General features: G+C 35.5%; 2 protein-coding genes across 5 annotated transcripts in view; one reads left to right on the top strand and one right to left on the bottom strand.

The window, feature by feature from the left end:
* Window positions 1-2,148, bottom strand: part of ZNF45 (zinc finger protein 45) — a 32,590-nt gene extending 30,442 nt beyond the window's left edge. The window contains 2 exon segments of the mRNA XM_039866123.1: window positions 612-729; window positions 2,010-2,148. The gene's annotated coding sequence lies outside the window, so the exon portion shown is untranslated.
* Window positions 2,149-2,367: 219 nt separating this feature from the next.
* The window catches only part of ZNF404 (zinc finger protein 404), a 30,504-nt gene continuing 18,371 nt past the window's right edge, over window positions 2,368-14,500 (top strand). For 2 of the 4 annotated variants that reach the window (XM_039866131.1, XM_039866134.1), the window contains exons 1-5: window positions 2,368-2,506; window positions 3,202-3,287; window positions 6,188-6,282; window positions 6,799-6,912; window positions 14,159-14,234. In XM_039866131.1, coding sequence (XP_039722065.1) covers window positions 14,226-14,234 — 9 coding nt within the window. In that variant the 5' untranslated portion in view covers window positions 2,368-2,506; window positions 3,202-3,287; window positions 6,188-6,282; window positions 6,799-6,912; window positions 14,159-14,225. The remainder of the gene's footprint in view (window positions 2,507-3,201; window positions 3,288-6,187; window positions 6,283-6,798; window positions 6,913-14,158; window positions 14,235-14,500) is intronic. The other 2 variants (XM_039866135.1, XM_039866133.1) reach the window with 2 other exon arrangements.

Raw genomic sequence — 14,500 nt, 5'->3', positions numbered from 1 at the left:
GTCTAGCATTTTCTTTGGACTCATGGTTTCCATCTCTCTGCTTATATTATTCATCTGTTCTTGCAAAGTTCTTCTGTGGAGTCTTAATAATGTATATAACCTGTGTTCCAGAAATTCCATTAGGAATTTACATATATCCTTATTAGGAGGAGATGCATACTGAAGTATTTATTTTATTTAAAAAATCAAACTGTAATTGTAAAAGTCAATGTGAAGAATGGGAATCCCAAAGATAAAACTACTGTATTATCACCGACAACCACTGTCATTCAAAGTTGACATTTTAACAGCAGTAAGGCCTTACACAGGAAATAGTACTCTAATTTTGCATTTCATTGGAATCATATAACAATTAATTATCTATAGTTTGAAGTATGACAAGTAGTTCTCTGATGGACAAACTAAATGGTCTTAAACATGTTGTCTTCTTTAAGTCATGATTTTCTCTTTAGAAAATAGAAGTAATGATGCTTGACCTAAAATTCAGGAAGATTCCATAGTCCTAGTTCTTTGCTCAAAGCCAAACTGCCTCTCCAAGTGTAAATTATGTTTTTCTTCCAGGGCTTTCCAAACTTATCCACTAAAAATTGCTCAAGAGAATGGAAGCTTACCTCTGGGTGTTGAAGATGGACACGAAAGCTGAAATCTTTGCATACAAAGCATGTGGCTCTAAATTCCTTCTTATTTGCAAAGGTATGTTGATGTTTTATTTTTCTGAGGAAAAAAAATCTGAATAAAAAATATCCAAATGATTTTCTAGGTAAATAGAAAATCCTCTTTCACCTAAATCTTGAAGTAAAGTTATTGCTTTAAAAAGATACAACATTCCTCTCTTTATTTCATTGTTGAGAAGGCTTATGGTCAATTACAAATATATACAGTTATAGTGTCACAGGGTTCTATATTTAATAATCAAAATCAATACATATCCAGATCAGAGTCATATAGTTTCTCACTCAACAATCCTGTTCACAGTGATTCATATTCAGTCTCCAAAGAATGCACACATAAAAAAGCATATCTTTCAAAACACCACATAAATTCTATATCACAGATAAAAACACACAACCTCATAACGAAAGTTATAATCCCATCCTCAAAAAGAGCATTATGTTATACAATTCCACAAATAGTCACAAAAGCACTCAAACTTTTACTTTTTATTGCCTATTCCCAAGGAGTCTGGGAAAGAAAATTTTATTAGGAGACTAAAACAAATGTTCAAACTTCATTCTCAAGGTGCTCATCCAGCAAGGGACGGAAATGTCCCAATCCATATTGGGGCCATGGAGTGGGGGCTAAAATGAGAGACTGTCAGAGTTTACACATTGTTTCACCTAAGGTCATTCTGTTTTCACAGTCCCAGTGGGGAGCTGGGACAGGATTAAGAATGGATTGAAATCTGATTTGATTTGATTAAGATTCGGGGCCACATTATGACTTGGTGGACCCCTTCTTCCACAAAGATTAAAATAAAAATTATATTTTATAATTGTGACGGTATAGTAATTAATAGTAAGTTAATATAGTGCCTTTCCTTAACTTAAACATTTTCTTTGACCTAAATATTCATTTAAATTCTGATTTATTTAAAAGAATTTTGTGTGAGTACCTAGGAGTACTGTGGGCCTTAGGGACTTTGTGTAAGTGCCTAATGGATGAGTCCCTCCTCCTGAGATGTGTCTTGGGCAACACACTCAGCCAGAGTCGGGTTTTAATGGAGAGAAAAGCAAGTTATTGGGCATGAAGAATTTCGGGGTGGGGATGGAGAGGTGGGGATGGAGGGGTGGGAAAGACGAGGGATTAGCAAATTTTATATAATCTCAAAATCTGGAATACAAACCACTTTCCCACCCAATGGGACACACCCCGAAACGAACCGCAAACAGAAACACAACCTCATTTGTGGTTACTGACACACAACGGGTCCTAGAATGTCTCAAAAATGAAAACACATACACACCTACACATGCCCAGCCATTCTTCCTTTAAAATAAATGCATACTCACCAGCTTGCTCCGCTCCAGGCCCTACTCCAAGGCGCACCCTTGGGCGGAGAAAGGTCCCCGACCTCACAGAGCTCGCACCCAGGGGCCCGCCACCTCATGTTCCCGCACGCAGGTGTAACGCTCCGAGTCCGCGTGCCCCTGCTCTGCCCTCTACAGCCGGGACTCGGATTGCACTCGCCGCCTCACCGACGCCCGACCTTCCGAACTCATCCTCTGCCCTAGGTCGGAGCATCCTCCTCGGCACCGGGCCGCGCTCTGCGCCTGCGCACTCCGAGCACAGGCCCCGCGGCACCGCCCGCTCCCCGCTGCAGTGACTGTCCCGGCTGGACTGCGTTTCCCAGAAGCCACCGGACCCTTACCAACTTCGACCTCTGGGTCCTTTTCCGGTGTCCGAGCAGCTGTGGTCCCTATGTGGAGAGTAGGTCGTGTCCAAAGGTATTCATCAGCAGAGGCTTCCACCGTCCCTGGCCCGAGCCGGACCGGAACCTGCGGTGGGGGTGAGAATCGTGTTGGGCCCGGGTCTCAGGCATGGGTCTGCGCGAGCAGCAGAGATTTGTGCCTAGAAGAGACCAAGTGTGTGTCTGTAGGTGCGTCCCTGGGACGATGTGTGCGTTTGTGTCAGTAACTGCTGTTGATTGTGCTTCTTTACGTGGCTTTCGGTTGAGCGTGGGTTGTCGGTGGAACTTAGGGCTCTAGGCTCCGCTGGTAACCCCGCTCTTTCCCCTGACAGCTACTTGAGGTCTCCAGCAGTTAAAAGAGGGAAGCCAGATTCTGAGTCTTAGAATGAAAGAATGGAAGATTCTAGCAAGAAGACTTAGACTTGGTCTTGAGATGAGATGCGACCCCAAGGCAGGCTGCTGGGACGACCTGATGAGGTCCTAAGAGAAGGGTTTCCTGCTGAGAGGTTACCCCGTGGAAGCACTGAGAAGCCAGTTACATGTTTCACAACCACAGCATTCCCAGAACCCTGGCCCCAGGAATCTGCTGTAGAGACAGGTTCCGCCCTAGACATCACTGACTCTGGGCTCTCATACTGAGGAGGTCACCCCCGTTCCAGTCTCCTTCCTATCCCCATCCATTTGTGTGCGGTGGACTGGGTGAGAGGATGTGGTCATGGAGGCTGTTTTCTAGGTTACTTACTGTGCTGTCCAAGAAAATTCCGAAGTTTCATGATTGTCTTTTATTTTCTCAGTGCTACCTGTCTCTCTAAAAAAAAAAAAAAAAAGGATCTTGAGAGAGGAAAGAAATTTTGTTACTCATCTAAAAGTTAAAATTCAGGTGAGCTTGTTTCCTCATTATTCATAAAATACACTTTAAGGACATAAGACCCTCTTTTTCCTTCTGCTGAAATGTCTTTCATGATAGTGACATATCTGTAAGTCATAGGGCCATGCAGATGAATCAGCCTTGTTAGGACCCCCAAACCTTTCTCTCCATAATTTATTTAACCTGTTTCCTACTGTTAGCTGTAATGTTTCTAATTTGTAACTGAAAACTAAATTAGTCTATGATGAATATCATTATGTATAGGTCATTATGTCCTTTTATAGTCATTCCCTGAGGATAAATTTCTAGTGTTGAAATCTAAATCAAATACCATGTATTTACAATATACCAATATGCTTGCACACATTGGAATACAATGACAAAAATATATAGTTGTTAGTCTCATATAACTTGTCCAGTAAGGAAACGAAATCAGAATAGGAATAAGATAGAAGGTGTGAATTGCCACTTAAAGAAATTCAGGTGACTTGCATTGAGAGTTCATAAAAAGAGACATCATTTTGACTATAGCAGCACTTCTAGAATATGATCAAATTATGAGAACTAGGTGAAGAAAAATGGATTTTATACCTTAGAGTTTTTATTCTAGTGATGTTAAATGTCAGGTGGCATTAAAGGGGACAAGATGTCTCAATAGCTGTTTGTAGAACATTGTGGCTAGGACAGGTTCAGAAGGAAAACAAGCCCATCCATTAGAAATATGTTATGGGAAGCTGCATTGAGACTACTGTTAATACATATAAAACATCCAAACAATATGGTCTCCAGTTTACATAGACATACATTTGTATAGGCAAACAAATCATGGGGTTGGTTGAAGCACTGGGGACTGATGAGAATGAAGTAAAAACTTTCAATAAAAACGCAGCAACTGTTTTCAGAACAACATTGGTTCTCAAATGTAGGGTGCATTTGAGGGTTTGTTCAAACACAGATTGTTGGGCCTCAGCCTCAGAGTCTCTAATCCAGTAGGTATGGGGTAGAGCTGAAAATCTGCATTTCTAACAAGTTTCCAGAGACAGAATTTTGAAGACATTTGTTCTAGAATGTACTAGGCTTTATCTTCAGGTTCAGAGATTTAAAGGGGTGAGGATGAGATTATTTTCCATCTATTTGGAGAAATGATTACTCCTAAAAAATAAAAAACATGTCTGTGTGTCAAATTAAGGAATGGCCATTGTTTAAAATTTTATGAAATAAACTTTTAAGAAAAGGAAGAAAACCAGAACTATATCGCACAAAAATACGCACCGTTTATGTATGAATATATACTTTTCCATACTCTTTTCTATTTATTGATGTTGGTTACCTTTTCCCTATATGTTGATAAATACATATATTTTACAAATATAATCATATTTTGTACTTGTATAATTTTTGCATTTGTAACCTAATTTTTTAATGGTTTTATTGAGATACAATTCACATACCACACAATTCAGCCATTGAAAGTATATGACTTAATATATTTAATATATTCCCAGGGTTGTGCAACCGTCACCATATTCAACTTTAGAACTTTTTCATCACTCCAAAAGGACACCCTAAACCCATTAGCAGTCACTCCCTATTTCCTCCAATCTCTGAAACCATAGGCAACCACTTACCTACTCTTTATTAATTCACCCCATCTGGACATTTCATAGAAATGAAATCATACAGTATGTAGTCTTTTGTGACTGGCTTCTTTCACTTCGCGTAGCATTTTCAAGATTCATTCATGTTTAGCATGCATCAGGGTTTCATTTCTTTGTATTATCTAATAATATTCCATTGTATGGTATACCACATTCTATTTTTCCATGCATCAGTTCATGGACTTTTGGATTGTTTCTGCTTTTTAGCTGTTATAAATAATGATGCTGTGAACATTTGTGTACAAGTTTTATGTAGACATATGTTTTTATTTCTCTTAGGTATATACTTAGGAGAGAATTGCTGGTTCATACAGTAACTGTTTTGAGGAATTGTCAGACTGTTTTCCAAAACGTCTGCAACATTTTACATCCCCACCAAGCCATGCCTGAGGGCTCCAATTTCTCCATTCTCACCAACAACTGTTATTATCTGTCTTTATTAGAACCATCCTAGTGGGTATAAGGAGGGTCTTGTGGTTTTAATTTGAATTTCCCTGATGACATGATATTGAGCATCTTTTCATGTGCTTATTGGCTGTTTATATATCTTCTTTGGAAAAATATCTGCAAATTCTTTGCCTACTTTTAAACTGGGTTTTTTGGTCTTTGTTACCTAACTATTTTTACTGACATTGTATCTTGTATATTTTCATTCCCTTAACAGTTTCTCAAACTTAGCATTTAACGACTGCTTAAAATTTCAGTACAAGGATGTCATGTTACATATTTAACCAATCAGCTGTTCCTGAGCTCAGAATGCTGAAAACATGCTTCTACATGCTGTCTCACTTCCGTAACTTGATCAACTTCACCTCTTTCAATTTCTCAGCGCCATATGGGAACTTAGGTCTTTGTAATTTTAAAGATAGTGACATTTGAGAATGTGGCAACACCCTCTACTGAGAGTGTACTACTGATGACTGTGCCTTCTTGGAAGGACGTGAACAGGGACGTGATACTGAAAAATGACAGTAGCAGAGTCTGTATTTTTAAATTCAAAATACGATAATAATGGAGCTTTTTTATTCCCTCAGTATGATCCTCTAGGGAGGCTGAAGTGTTTGAATTTGTGAGGGATTGTTTGAGATTCATTTATCATTCTCTGTTTTACTTGAAGCATCATCATCTAGGTCCCCTGAGTGGCTTTCTTTTGGCCTTTCTTGTGCTGGACCTCTCTGTCCCTGTGATGACAAGACTGTATCTGAATTTGTCAACAGCCACAGCATGCCTAAGTTCCATTTCTTTTATATGCAGGTTTTTCTGATTCCAACCCAGGTGCAATTCTTGAATTGGAGCAAGGAGTCCAAGCCTAGATGGTAGAAACTGTAGTGACAAGAGGATTTGTCCAGGTGAGTTAGGGGAAACCAGTAAAGGGAAAACTATTGCCTATCAAAGCTTATGACTCAAGACTCAGAACCTTGGTATTTGAATGAGATGATGAGCTCAAAAGCTTTAAGCCTTTGGAGAAAATAAAGCCTCATCCTCATACCCCAACTATCACCATACTCATATTTCACCCTTCAAACTCAATGAGGTTGATTAGCTCTATTATAATTTTTATTATAAAAGTAATACATTCTCATGCAGTAATTCGGAAAATACAGAAAAAAGTGAAGAGATAACCACTGTAAACATTTTACTCCAGTTTTTTTAATCCATCTTTCAATGTGTATCCATATACCCACACACATTATTTTAGCTGCTATAACAGGATAGCATTTTTGTAGTAGAATATTTTTATTCATTATCATCAAGTAAAGGTCTGTATCATCATTTTTTCATTGAAATAGGTGTCACATACAATAAAGTATACTTGACTTAGCTGTATATATAACTTAATGAATTTTTACATTTGAAACACCTAGATCGAGACACAGAGTGTTTCTATTCCCTTTGGATGAATTGCTTGTGTCCTGTCTCAGTTCAAACCACTTCTTCCCTACAAGAAGTAAACACTATTCTGACTTCCATCACTCGAGGTAAGATTTACCTGTTCTTGAATTTCATATAAATGGAGTCCCTTGTATCTGCTGCCTTTTGTCCAAAATTGTACTTGTGAAATTCATCCACATTGTAGGTTTTTACTGCCCAGTTGTTGTGTAGTATTCCATTATATGACCATACTACAATTTGTTTATTCATTCTTATGATGACGGTTTTTTTCCAGTATTTGACTATTATGAATAAACCTATGAACATTCTTGTACAAGTGTTTTTGTGGACATATGTTCTTGTTTTTCCTGGGTATATATACCTAGGGGTGGAAATGTTTGACCTAATTTATGTTCCCACTGCATTGCATGAAAGGTCTTGTTACTTCTCAAATTGGCCAACAGTTAATATTGTCAGTCATTTTAATTTTAGCCATTCTGATGCATGTGTAGTGGTATCTTGTAATTTTAATTTGCATTTTTCTGATTGGTAATGATGTGAGCATCTTTTCATATGCTAGTGCCTATTTTGATATACTCTTATGAAGTGTCTATTTAAAATTCAAATTTTGTCCATATTTTAGTTTAGTTATTTTTGGTAATTTTCCTATTGATTTGTAGGAATTTTATATATATTTTGAATACAAGTCCTCTCTGTGTGTATATAAGAGTGTGAACATGTATGTGTGTTTGTAGGGAATGAGATAGAGACAGGGAAAGAGAGAATATTTCCTATTAGCCTATAGCTTCTTATTCACTTTCTTAATATCTTATAATGATGAGATTTTCTTAATTTTATTGGAGCTCATTTACCAATCTTATTCATTTATGGTTATTGCATTTTTTGTTCTGTTTAAAAAGTCTTTTCCTGGGGAAGAGGGACAGTTCTTTCTCACAGTAGAATTCCAATTGATAAATGTGGAAGGAAAGATAGACATAAGAAATGGACAGTAGGTTGCTTAAAGAGTAAACCTCAAAAGTTTTCATTACAAGAAAAAAATTTTTTTTAAGTATATATAGAGATGGATGTTAACTATTAACTAGACTTATGGTGATAATTTTGTAAAATATTGAATCATTATGTTGTACACCTGAAACTAGTATAATATTATACATCAATTATACCTCAATTAAAAAAAAAGAAAAAGAAGAAGAAAGTAAGTCAAAAAAGTGGCTCTTAGTAATAATTGCTTCAGACAAGATGCACTGATAGGTGCTAAAATTAATGGGTGAAAGTTTGAGGAGAAAAAAGGCTTTGTATAGTGTCAAAGTATTTTCCACCACCCAAAGATGCTTACTACCACAGGCAAGTTAGTAACATTATAGTGGGGAAACCCAACGTGAAGCACTTTAACCAAGCAATCAAGGTTAACATCACCAGTAATAAAGCAATGACATCATGATCCCTTTCATATGAGAGGGGCACATCGCCATTGTGGTAATGCCAAAACTGCATAACCTTATTCTAATTATGAAAACATCAGACAACCCAAGTAGAGGGACATTTGACAAAATAAATGATTGGTACTCTTCCAACCTGAAAGGGTATGAAGATAGGTGTGGTGGACGGACTTTAGGGTGGCCCCATGATCCCTGCCTGCTTGTGTCTATGCCATTGTATAATTCTTTCCCTTAGAATGTGAGTAGGACCTGTGACTTACTTCTTCTAATCAATAGAAAATGGCAAAGATGAGGGATATCACTCCCATGATTAGGTTACTTTATATGGGGATGTCACTACTGTGATTATGTTATGTCATATAAAACTCCATCATAGCCGACTAGAGCCAGAGTCTCCCTTTATACGCTTGATGAAATAAGTGGCAATATTGGAGAATCTCATGGTAAGAAATTGCAAGTGGCTTCTAAGACCTGAGGACATCCTCCACCTGACAGCCAGCAAAAAGCTGGGGCCTTCAGTCATATAGCATCAAGCAAATGAATTCTGCGAACAATGTGAATGAATGTGGAAGTGATTCTTTCCCAGTTGAGCCTCCGAATGAGAACACAGCCCAGCTGACACCTTGTTTGCAGCTCATTCGACCAGCCTGATGAGAGCACCCAGCTAAACTGTGTCTAGATTATGGGTCCATGGAAACTGAGAAAATAAATGTGTGTTATTTTAAGTTAAATTTGTGGTAATCCGTTATGGCAGCAATTGAAAATTATTACCACAAGAAAGACTATAGTTATTAGAAGAGACTAAGGAGAAATAATAGCTAAATGCAATGTGGAGTTATGTATAGGATCCTGGAAAAGAAAAGAGGACCTTAGTGGGGAAAACTGGTGATATCCGAATAGATATGCTATTATAGTAGTGTACCAATGTTAATTTCTTGGTTTTGATCATTATCCCATGTAAGATGTTAACATTAGGGTCAGGGGTTTACAGGAACTCTCTATACTACTCTTGCAACTTTTCTCTAAGTCTAAGTAAGTGGAAATAAAAATTAATCAAAAAAGGCAAAATTTTGCCTACCCCAAGATCATGAAGATGTTTCCTGTTTCTTCTTCCAGAAACTTTATTGTTTTAGTTTTTGCATTTAGGCCTATGATCCATTTTGAATTTATATCTGTATATGTAGTGGGATGAGAGTCAAAATCGATTTTTCCATACAGATACTCAATTGCTCGGGCGCCATTTGTTGAAGAGACTATCCTTTCTACTCTAAGTTGCAGTCAGACATTATAAAAAATGGCTATATTTGTATAGGTCTCTTTCTGGACTCTATTTCTATTCTACTGGTCTATTTGTCAATCTTTGTGTCAATCCTACAGTTTTAATTATAGTAGCTTTATATTATTTCTTGATATCTGGTAATGTGAGATTCACAACTTTGTTCTTCAAAATTGCCTTGATTACTCTGGGTTCTTTGCATTTCTATATAGTTTTAGGACAAGTTTGTTAATTTTTGGAAAAAAAAATGCTGATATTGTTGGAGAAACACTGAATCAGTAGATCAATTTAGAGAGAATCAATAATCTTAAACTTGTATCTTCCAATTCACATGGAATATGTTTCCATTTAATTCATCTTTCATTTCTTAATGTTTTGTTATTTTCAGTTCAAAGATCATTCACACCTTTTGTTAGACTGGTTGCAAGGATTGTTTTTTATAAATTTTTCGGATTTTAAAATTTTCATTTTTCAATGGCTTTGTTTCGATACAGTTGTGTTTTATATATTACTTTTTATTTATAAATTTTGTTAATAAATTCACTTATTCTGATAATTTGTAGAATCGAAGGCCTTTTTTACAAATGATGTTATCTGCAAATAAAGATGATTTACTTCTTTCTTTCTAATCTTCATTCCTTTTATTTCACATTTTTTCCCTTATAGTATTGAATAGGTCTTCTGGTACAAATTTGAATGAAAGTAGTAAGAGTGGACAACCTTGCCTTGTTTCTGAGCTCAGAAGGACAGTGCTCCATATTTCACCTCTCATATAATGGTAGTTATAGTTTTAGTCTGCAGATCCCTTCATCAGATTAAAGACGTTCTCTTGCCAGTTTAATGAGAACTTTTATCACAAACTGATGTTGAATATTATCAAATGGTTTTTCTGTCTCTAATGAAATGACTGAATGGTTTTCTCCTTTATTATTTCAAGTTGGAAGATTCTATTGATTGCTTTTTGACAATTAAATGACCTTTGCATTTCTAGAATAAATCTCTTGGTCACAGATATCACCGGCTTCTCCCTGCTAATATTTTGTTTCATATGCTTGCATTTATGTTCATGAGAGATATAATTTTCCTTTCTTATGATGACCTTGTCAGGTTTTGATATCAGTTATGCTGGCTTCAGGACATGGTCTATTGTTTTCTATGTCTAAGAGAGACTGAGTTTGTTATTTTTAATTCTTTAAATGTTTGGTAGAATTTGCCACTGAAGACTCTGGACCTGACATTATAATGGAAAGTCTCTAATACAGATTTAATTTTTTTAATAAAGCAATATTCATGGTTTTTATTTCTTCTATCAGTTTAAATTATGTTTTCAAGGAATTTAAAAATTTTATCCACATTTTCAAGTTCGTTGTCATAAAGTTTGTCTTAAAATTCTATTATCAAGTTAATGTCTGTAATAAATGTAGTGATATCTCCTTTTATATTCCAGATATTGGCATTTTTTTTCTTGATCAGTGTAGCTAGAGATTTATCAATCTTATCAATCTCTTCAATGAAATAGCTTTTGGCTTTATTGGTTTTTCTTTGTTTTATATTTCGTGTTTTTGTTATTGATTTATTTTGTATGTTCTGCTTTCTATAAGCTTAATTTGCTTTTCTTTTTCTAGCTTGAAAAGGTAGATCATTGATATTTAACCTTTCTACTTTTATAAAATATTTAAAGCTAAAAATGCCTTTGTAAGCATTGGTTCGACTGCATCTACTAAGCTTTGAGACTTTCATTATCATTCAGTTCAAAATATTTTCTGCTTTCTATTATGGCTTATTTTTACCTGCACTTATTTAGGAATTAAAATTTTTATATTTGGAAACATTTGAGAAATGCTTGTTTTTGAGTTCCAAGTTAATTCTAACGGCTTTAATAATGATGCATTCTTTGATAGTAATCCTTTGAAATCTATACATATTTGCTTTATGGCCCAGAATATCATTCTGATAAATATGCTATGAACATTTAAAAAGAATGTGTAGTCTGTAGATTGAGAGTATAATGTTCAGTTGAGTCAATTTGATTAATCCTGTCTAAAATATTTTTTCACTCATTTACTTTTAACCTATGTTGCTTCATATTTAAGGTATGTTTCTTATAAGCATCATAATTGATTCTCTTTTATCCTTTTAATTTGATCTGACAGTCTTAGTTTTTAATTGCTACGCTTAATTTAATTCAATTACTGATACAGTAGAGCATAAGTCTGTCTCTTGCTAAAATTTTTTGTCTTTGTCCCATCTGTTCTTTATTCCTCTTTTCCTGCCCTCTTTTGTATTATCAGGTATTTTTCCATATTCCATTTTATATTCTCTATTAGTTTTTTTTTTGGCTGTACATCTTTGTATAATTATTTACTACTTACCTTAGATATTATAAGATATACCTTTAATACAGTCCCCTTTAAATTAGAGCTTTTACCACATGACAAATAATATAAGAACATTTCAATAGTGTAACTCTATTTACCTTTTCCACCATTTTTGCTATTATTTTCATTCTTTCTTCCTATATTACAAGCCCCACAAAACATTATTATTATTTAGTCAGATTAGTCATATATTTACTATGTCTTCAGCTGTTCATTGCATTTTTGCATATCTGGGATTATTTTCCTTTAGTCTGATTGCTGCCCTTTAGTATTTCTTGTATTGTGGGTCTGTTGATAAGAAATTCTCTCAGCTTTTGTTCAAAAACATTTTTATTTCACCTTCATTTATGAAAAATATTTTCTCTGGGTATAAAATTCAGAGTTGTCAGTTTTTTTCCCCCAGCACTTTAAAAGATATAATCCTCTTCAGGCTACTATAATTTCTGTTGAGAAATGAAGTATTTTTCTTATTGCTGTTTTCTTATTAACTGATGTCAGTTTTAACTACATACTTTTAAGATATGTTCTGCAATTTTGTTTTTCAACCGTTTGGCTTGGTATGGATTTCTTTATTTTATCAAGGTTAGGTTTGCTGAGTCTTTTTGACTTATGTGTCAAGGTATTTGATGAGATTTGGAATGTTTTTGTCCATTATTTCTTCAAATAATTTTTCTGTCCAATTCTCTCTTCTTTGAGGTGTTTAATTTCACATTTGGACTATTTCCATATTTCTCTATGTTCAGCTTAGTTCTTTCTTTTTTTTCCTCATTGCATAAGATTATTGTTTATTTGACTTTATGGTGATCAACACTGCTTCTGCCATTAAATACATCTAATAAATTCTTACTTTTAGATAATTATATTTTTGTAATTATAAAATGTTCATGTTATTCTTTTTTAAGATTATATATCTCTATTGATATCCTCCATTTTTTATTACTTTTTTTGCCCATCTTTTCCTCTATTTTCTTTAGCATGTAAATCATATTTTCAAGTCTTTGTCTGCTAGCTCTACTCTCTGGATCATCTTTGCGTATGTTCCTATTGACATTTTTCTCTTGATTATCAATTACTTTTGCCTGTTTATTTACATTGTTTGATAACTTTTATTGTATGCCGGAACTGTATATAATATATTACAGAGACTGTGAATTATGTTATCTTCCTTTAATGACTTCTTAACATTTGCACTGTTGATAGGTTTTCACATGTCTAAAAGATATCATGAGAATGCCCTTTTCCATACATTCCTAATATAAGGTTCAATGACCTTTAAATTTGACGATTGAATACCTGTAAAATCATGGTATCTAATTGATTAAAACTATCTCCTTAGTAAATCTTTTAATAGATGGTGTCTTATAGTTGAAAAAAAGGCGGATTTATAGTTACAGAAAACTGATTCAAATCACATCAGTTTTACTTATTATTTGTGATATGGGAAAATGTCTTTAATTCTTTGACCTTCCATTTCCTCATCTGTTGAATTGAGATAATAAGTACATTTCAGAATTAAAAATTAAAGTGTATAGAGCACCTCTCACATAGAAGGCTGAAAAATCTGTGTTGCTGTATGGCTTCAGTAACCATAAATTCACTCTTCCCTAATGGGTACAGGGTGGGATGGGAGCAGGGGGCACAGGCAATGACTCATGTCAGAAAGCAAAGTGGAACCTGATAGGGAAATCCAGACTAGTTAGCTCAGAGAATCTTGGGAGTCATAGTTCTAGCTTAGAGAAAAGGCATCACTTAGGCAGGTAATTTTACAGTGTAAAGTTTTTCAGGTTGGTCTCTACTGTTTCCTGCCTTTTGTCTGGTGGAGTCTAGGTCCATCTCAAGATCATGAAAGTTGTTGCAGTTTGTATTGTGTGGCCTGGTCTCAACCCTGGAATACAGGCCTGGATGAGGGAGAATGACTGAATGCCCAGGCTGGGTTCAGGTGGCATGATCAGAATGAAAAATAGGTCAGAGTGAAGTGTCTGGATCTAGCTTTGGTGCAAGAGTTCCTCTGCTCTGTATCCATACTTGTGTGGCTTGTTTCCCTAGGTATGGGGAAGGGCTTGGGTTTGTCTAGACTTCTTCTTATGTCCCCTGATATGTGTTTATGTGTTTTGGAGGGTAGAGAATGGGCAAGGCTGGCCAGAAGCAGGAATAATAAAAAAGAAAGGCTATCTTACCTTAAATAATTTTTGGAGTTCTGAGATATACCAGATCTCAAGGCATCTTTTTCCTCCCCCAGCTCTGGCTTCTCTAAACTCTGCTTCTCTATTAGAGGAAACCTGAGGAGGACTGGCAGTTCTAAAACCATGGCCCAGGTATGTGGATGTCTTTTTCTCCCTCCTGAAATATTATGACATATAGTTAATGTAATACTTTAATTCTTTATCCAGAAACCTCCTTCTTAGGAAAACTGTATCTCTGACCCTATTTCACAGGTTCTAATATTACAAAGAAAGATAGTATCCTCATTTGCTCCCTTTTTTCAAACTGATTTTCACTTGTTCATCAAATCATTCATTCATCTTCTGTGTGTTCAGTCTTCTCTAAAGAGCAGTGATGGAGCAGTGAAAGAGTGAAGTAC

Source organism: Pteropus medius, unplaced genomic scaffold (genome assembly GCF_902729225.1).
Source record: "Pteropus medius unplaced genomic scaffold, Ma_sr-lr_union100, whole genome shotgun sequence".
Lineage (NCBI taxonomy): Eukaryota > Metazoa > Chordata > Mammalia > Chiroptera > Pteropodidae > Pteropus > Pteropus medius.
The sequence above is the reverse complement of the archived record's forward strand: the minus strand, read 5'-3'. Positions and strand labels throughout refer to the sequence as shown.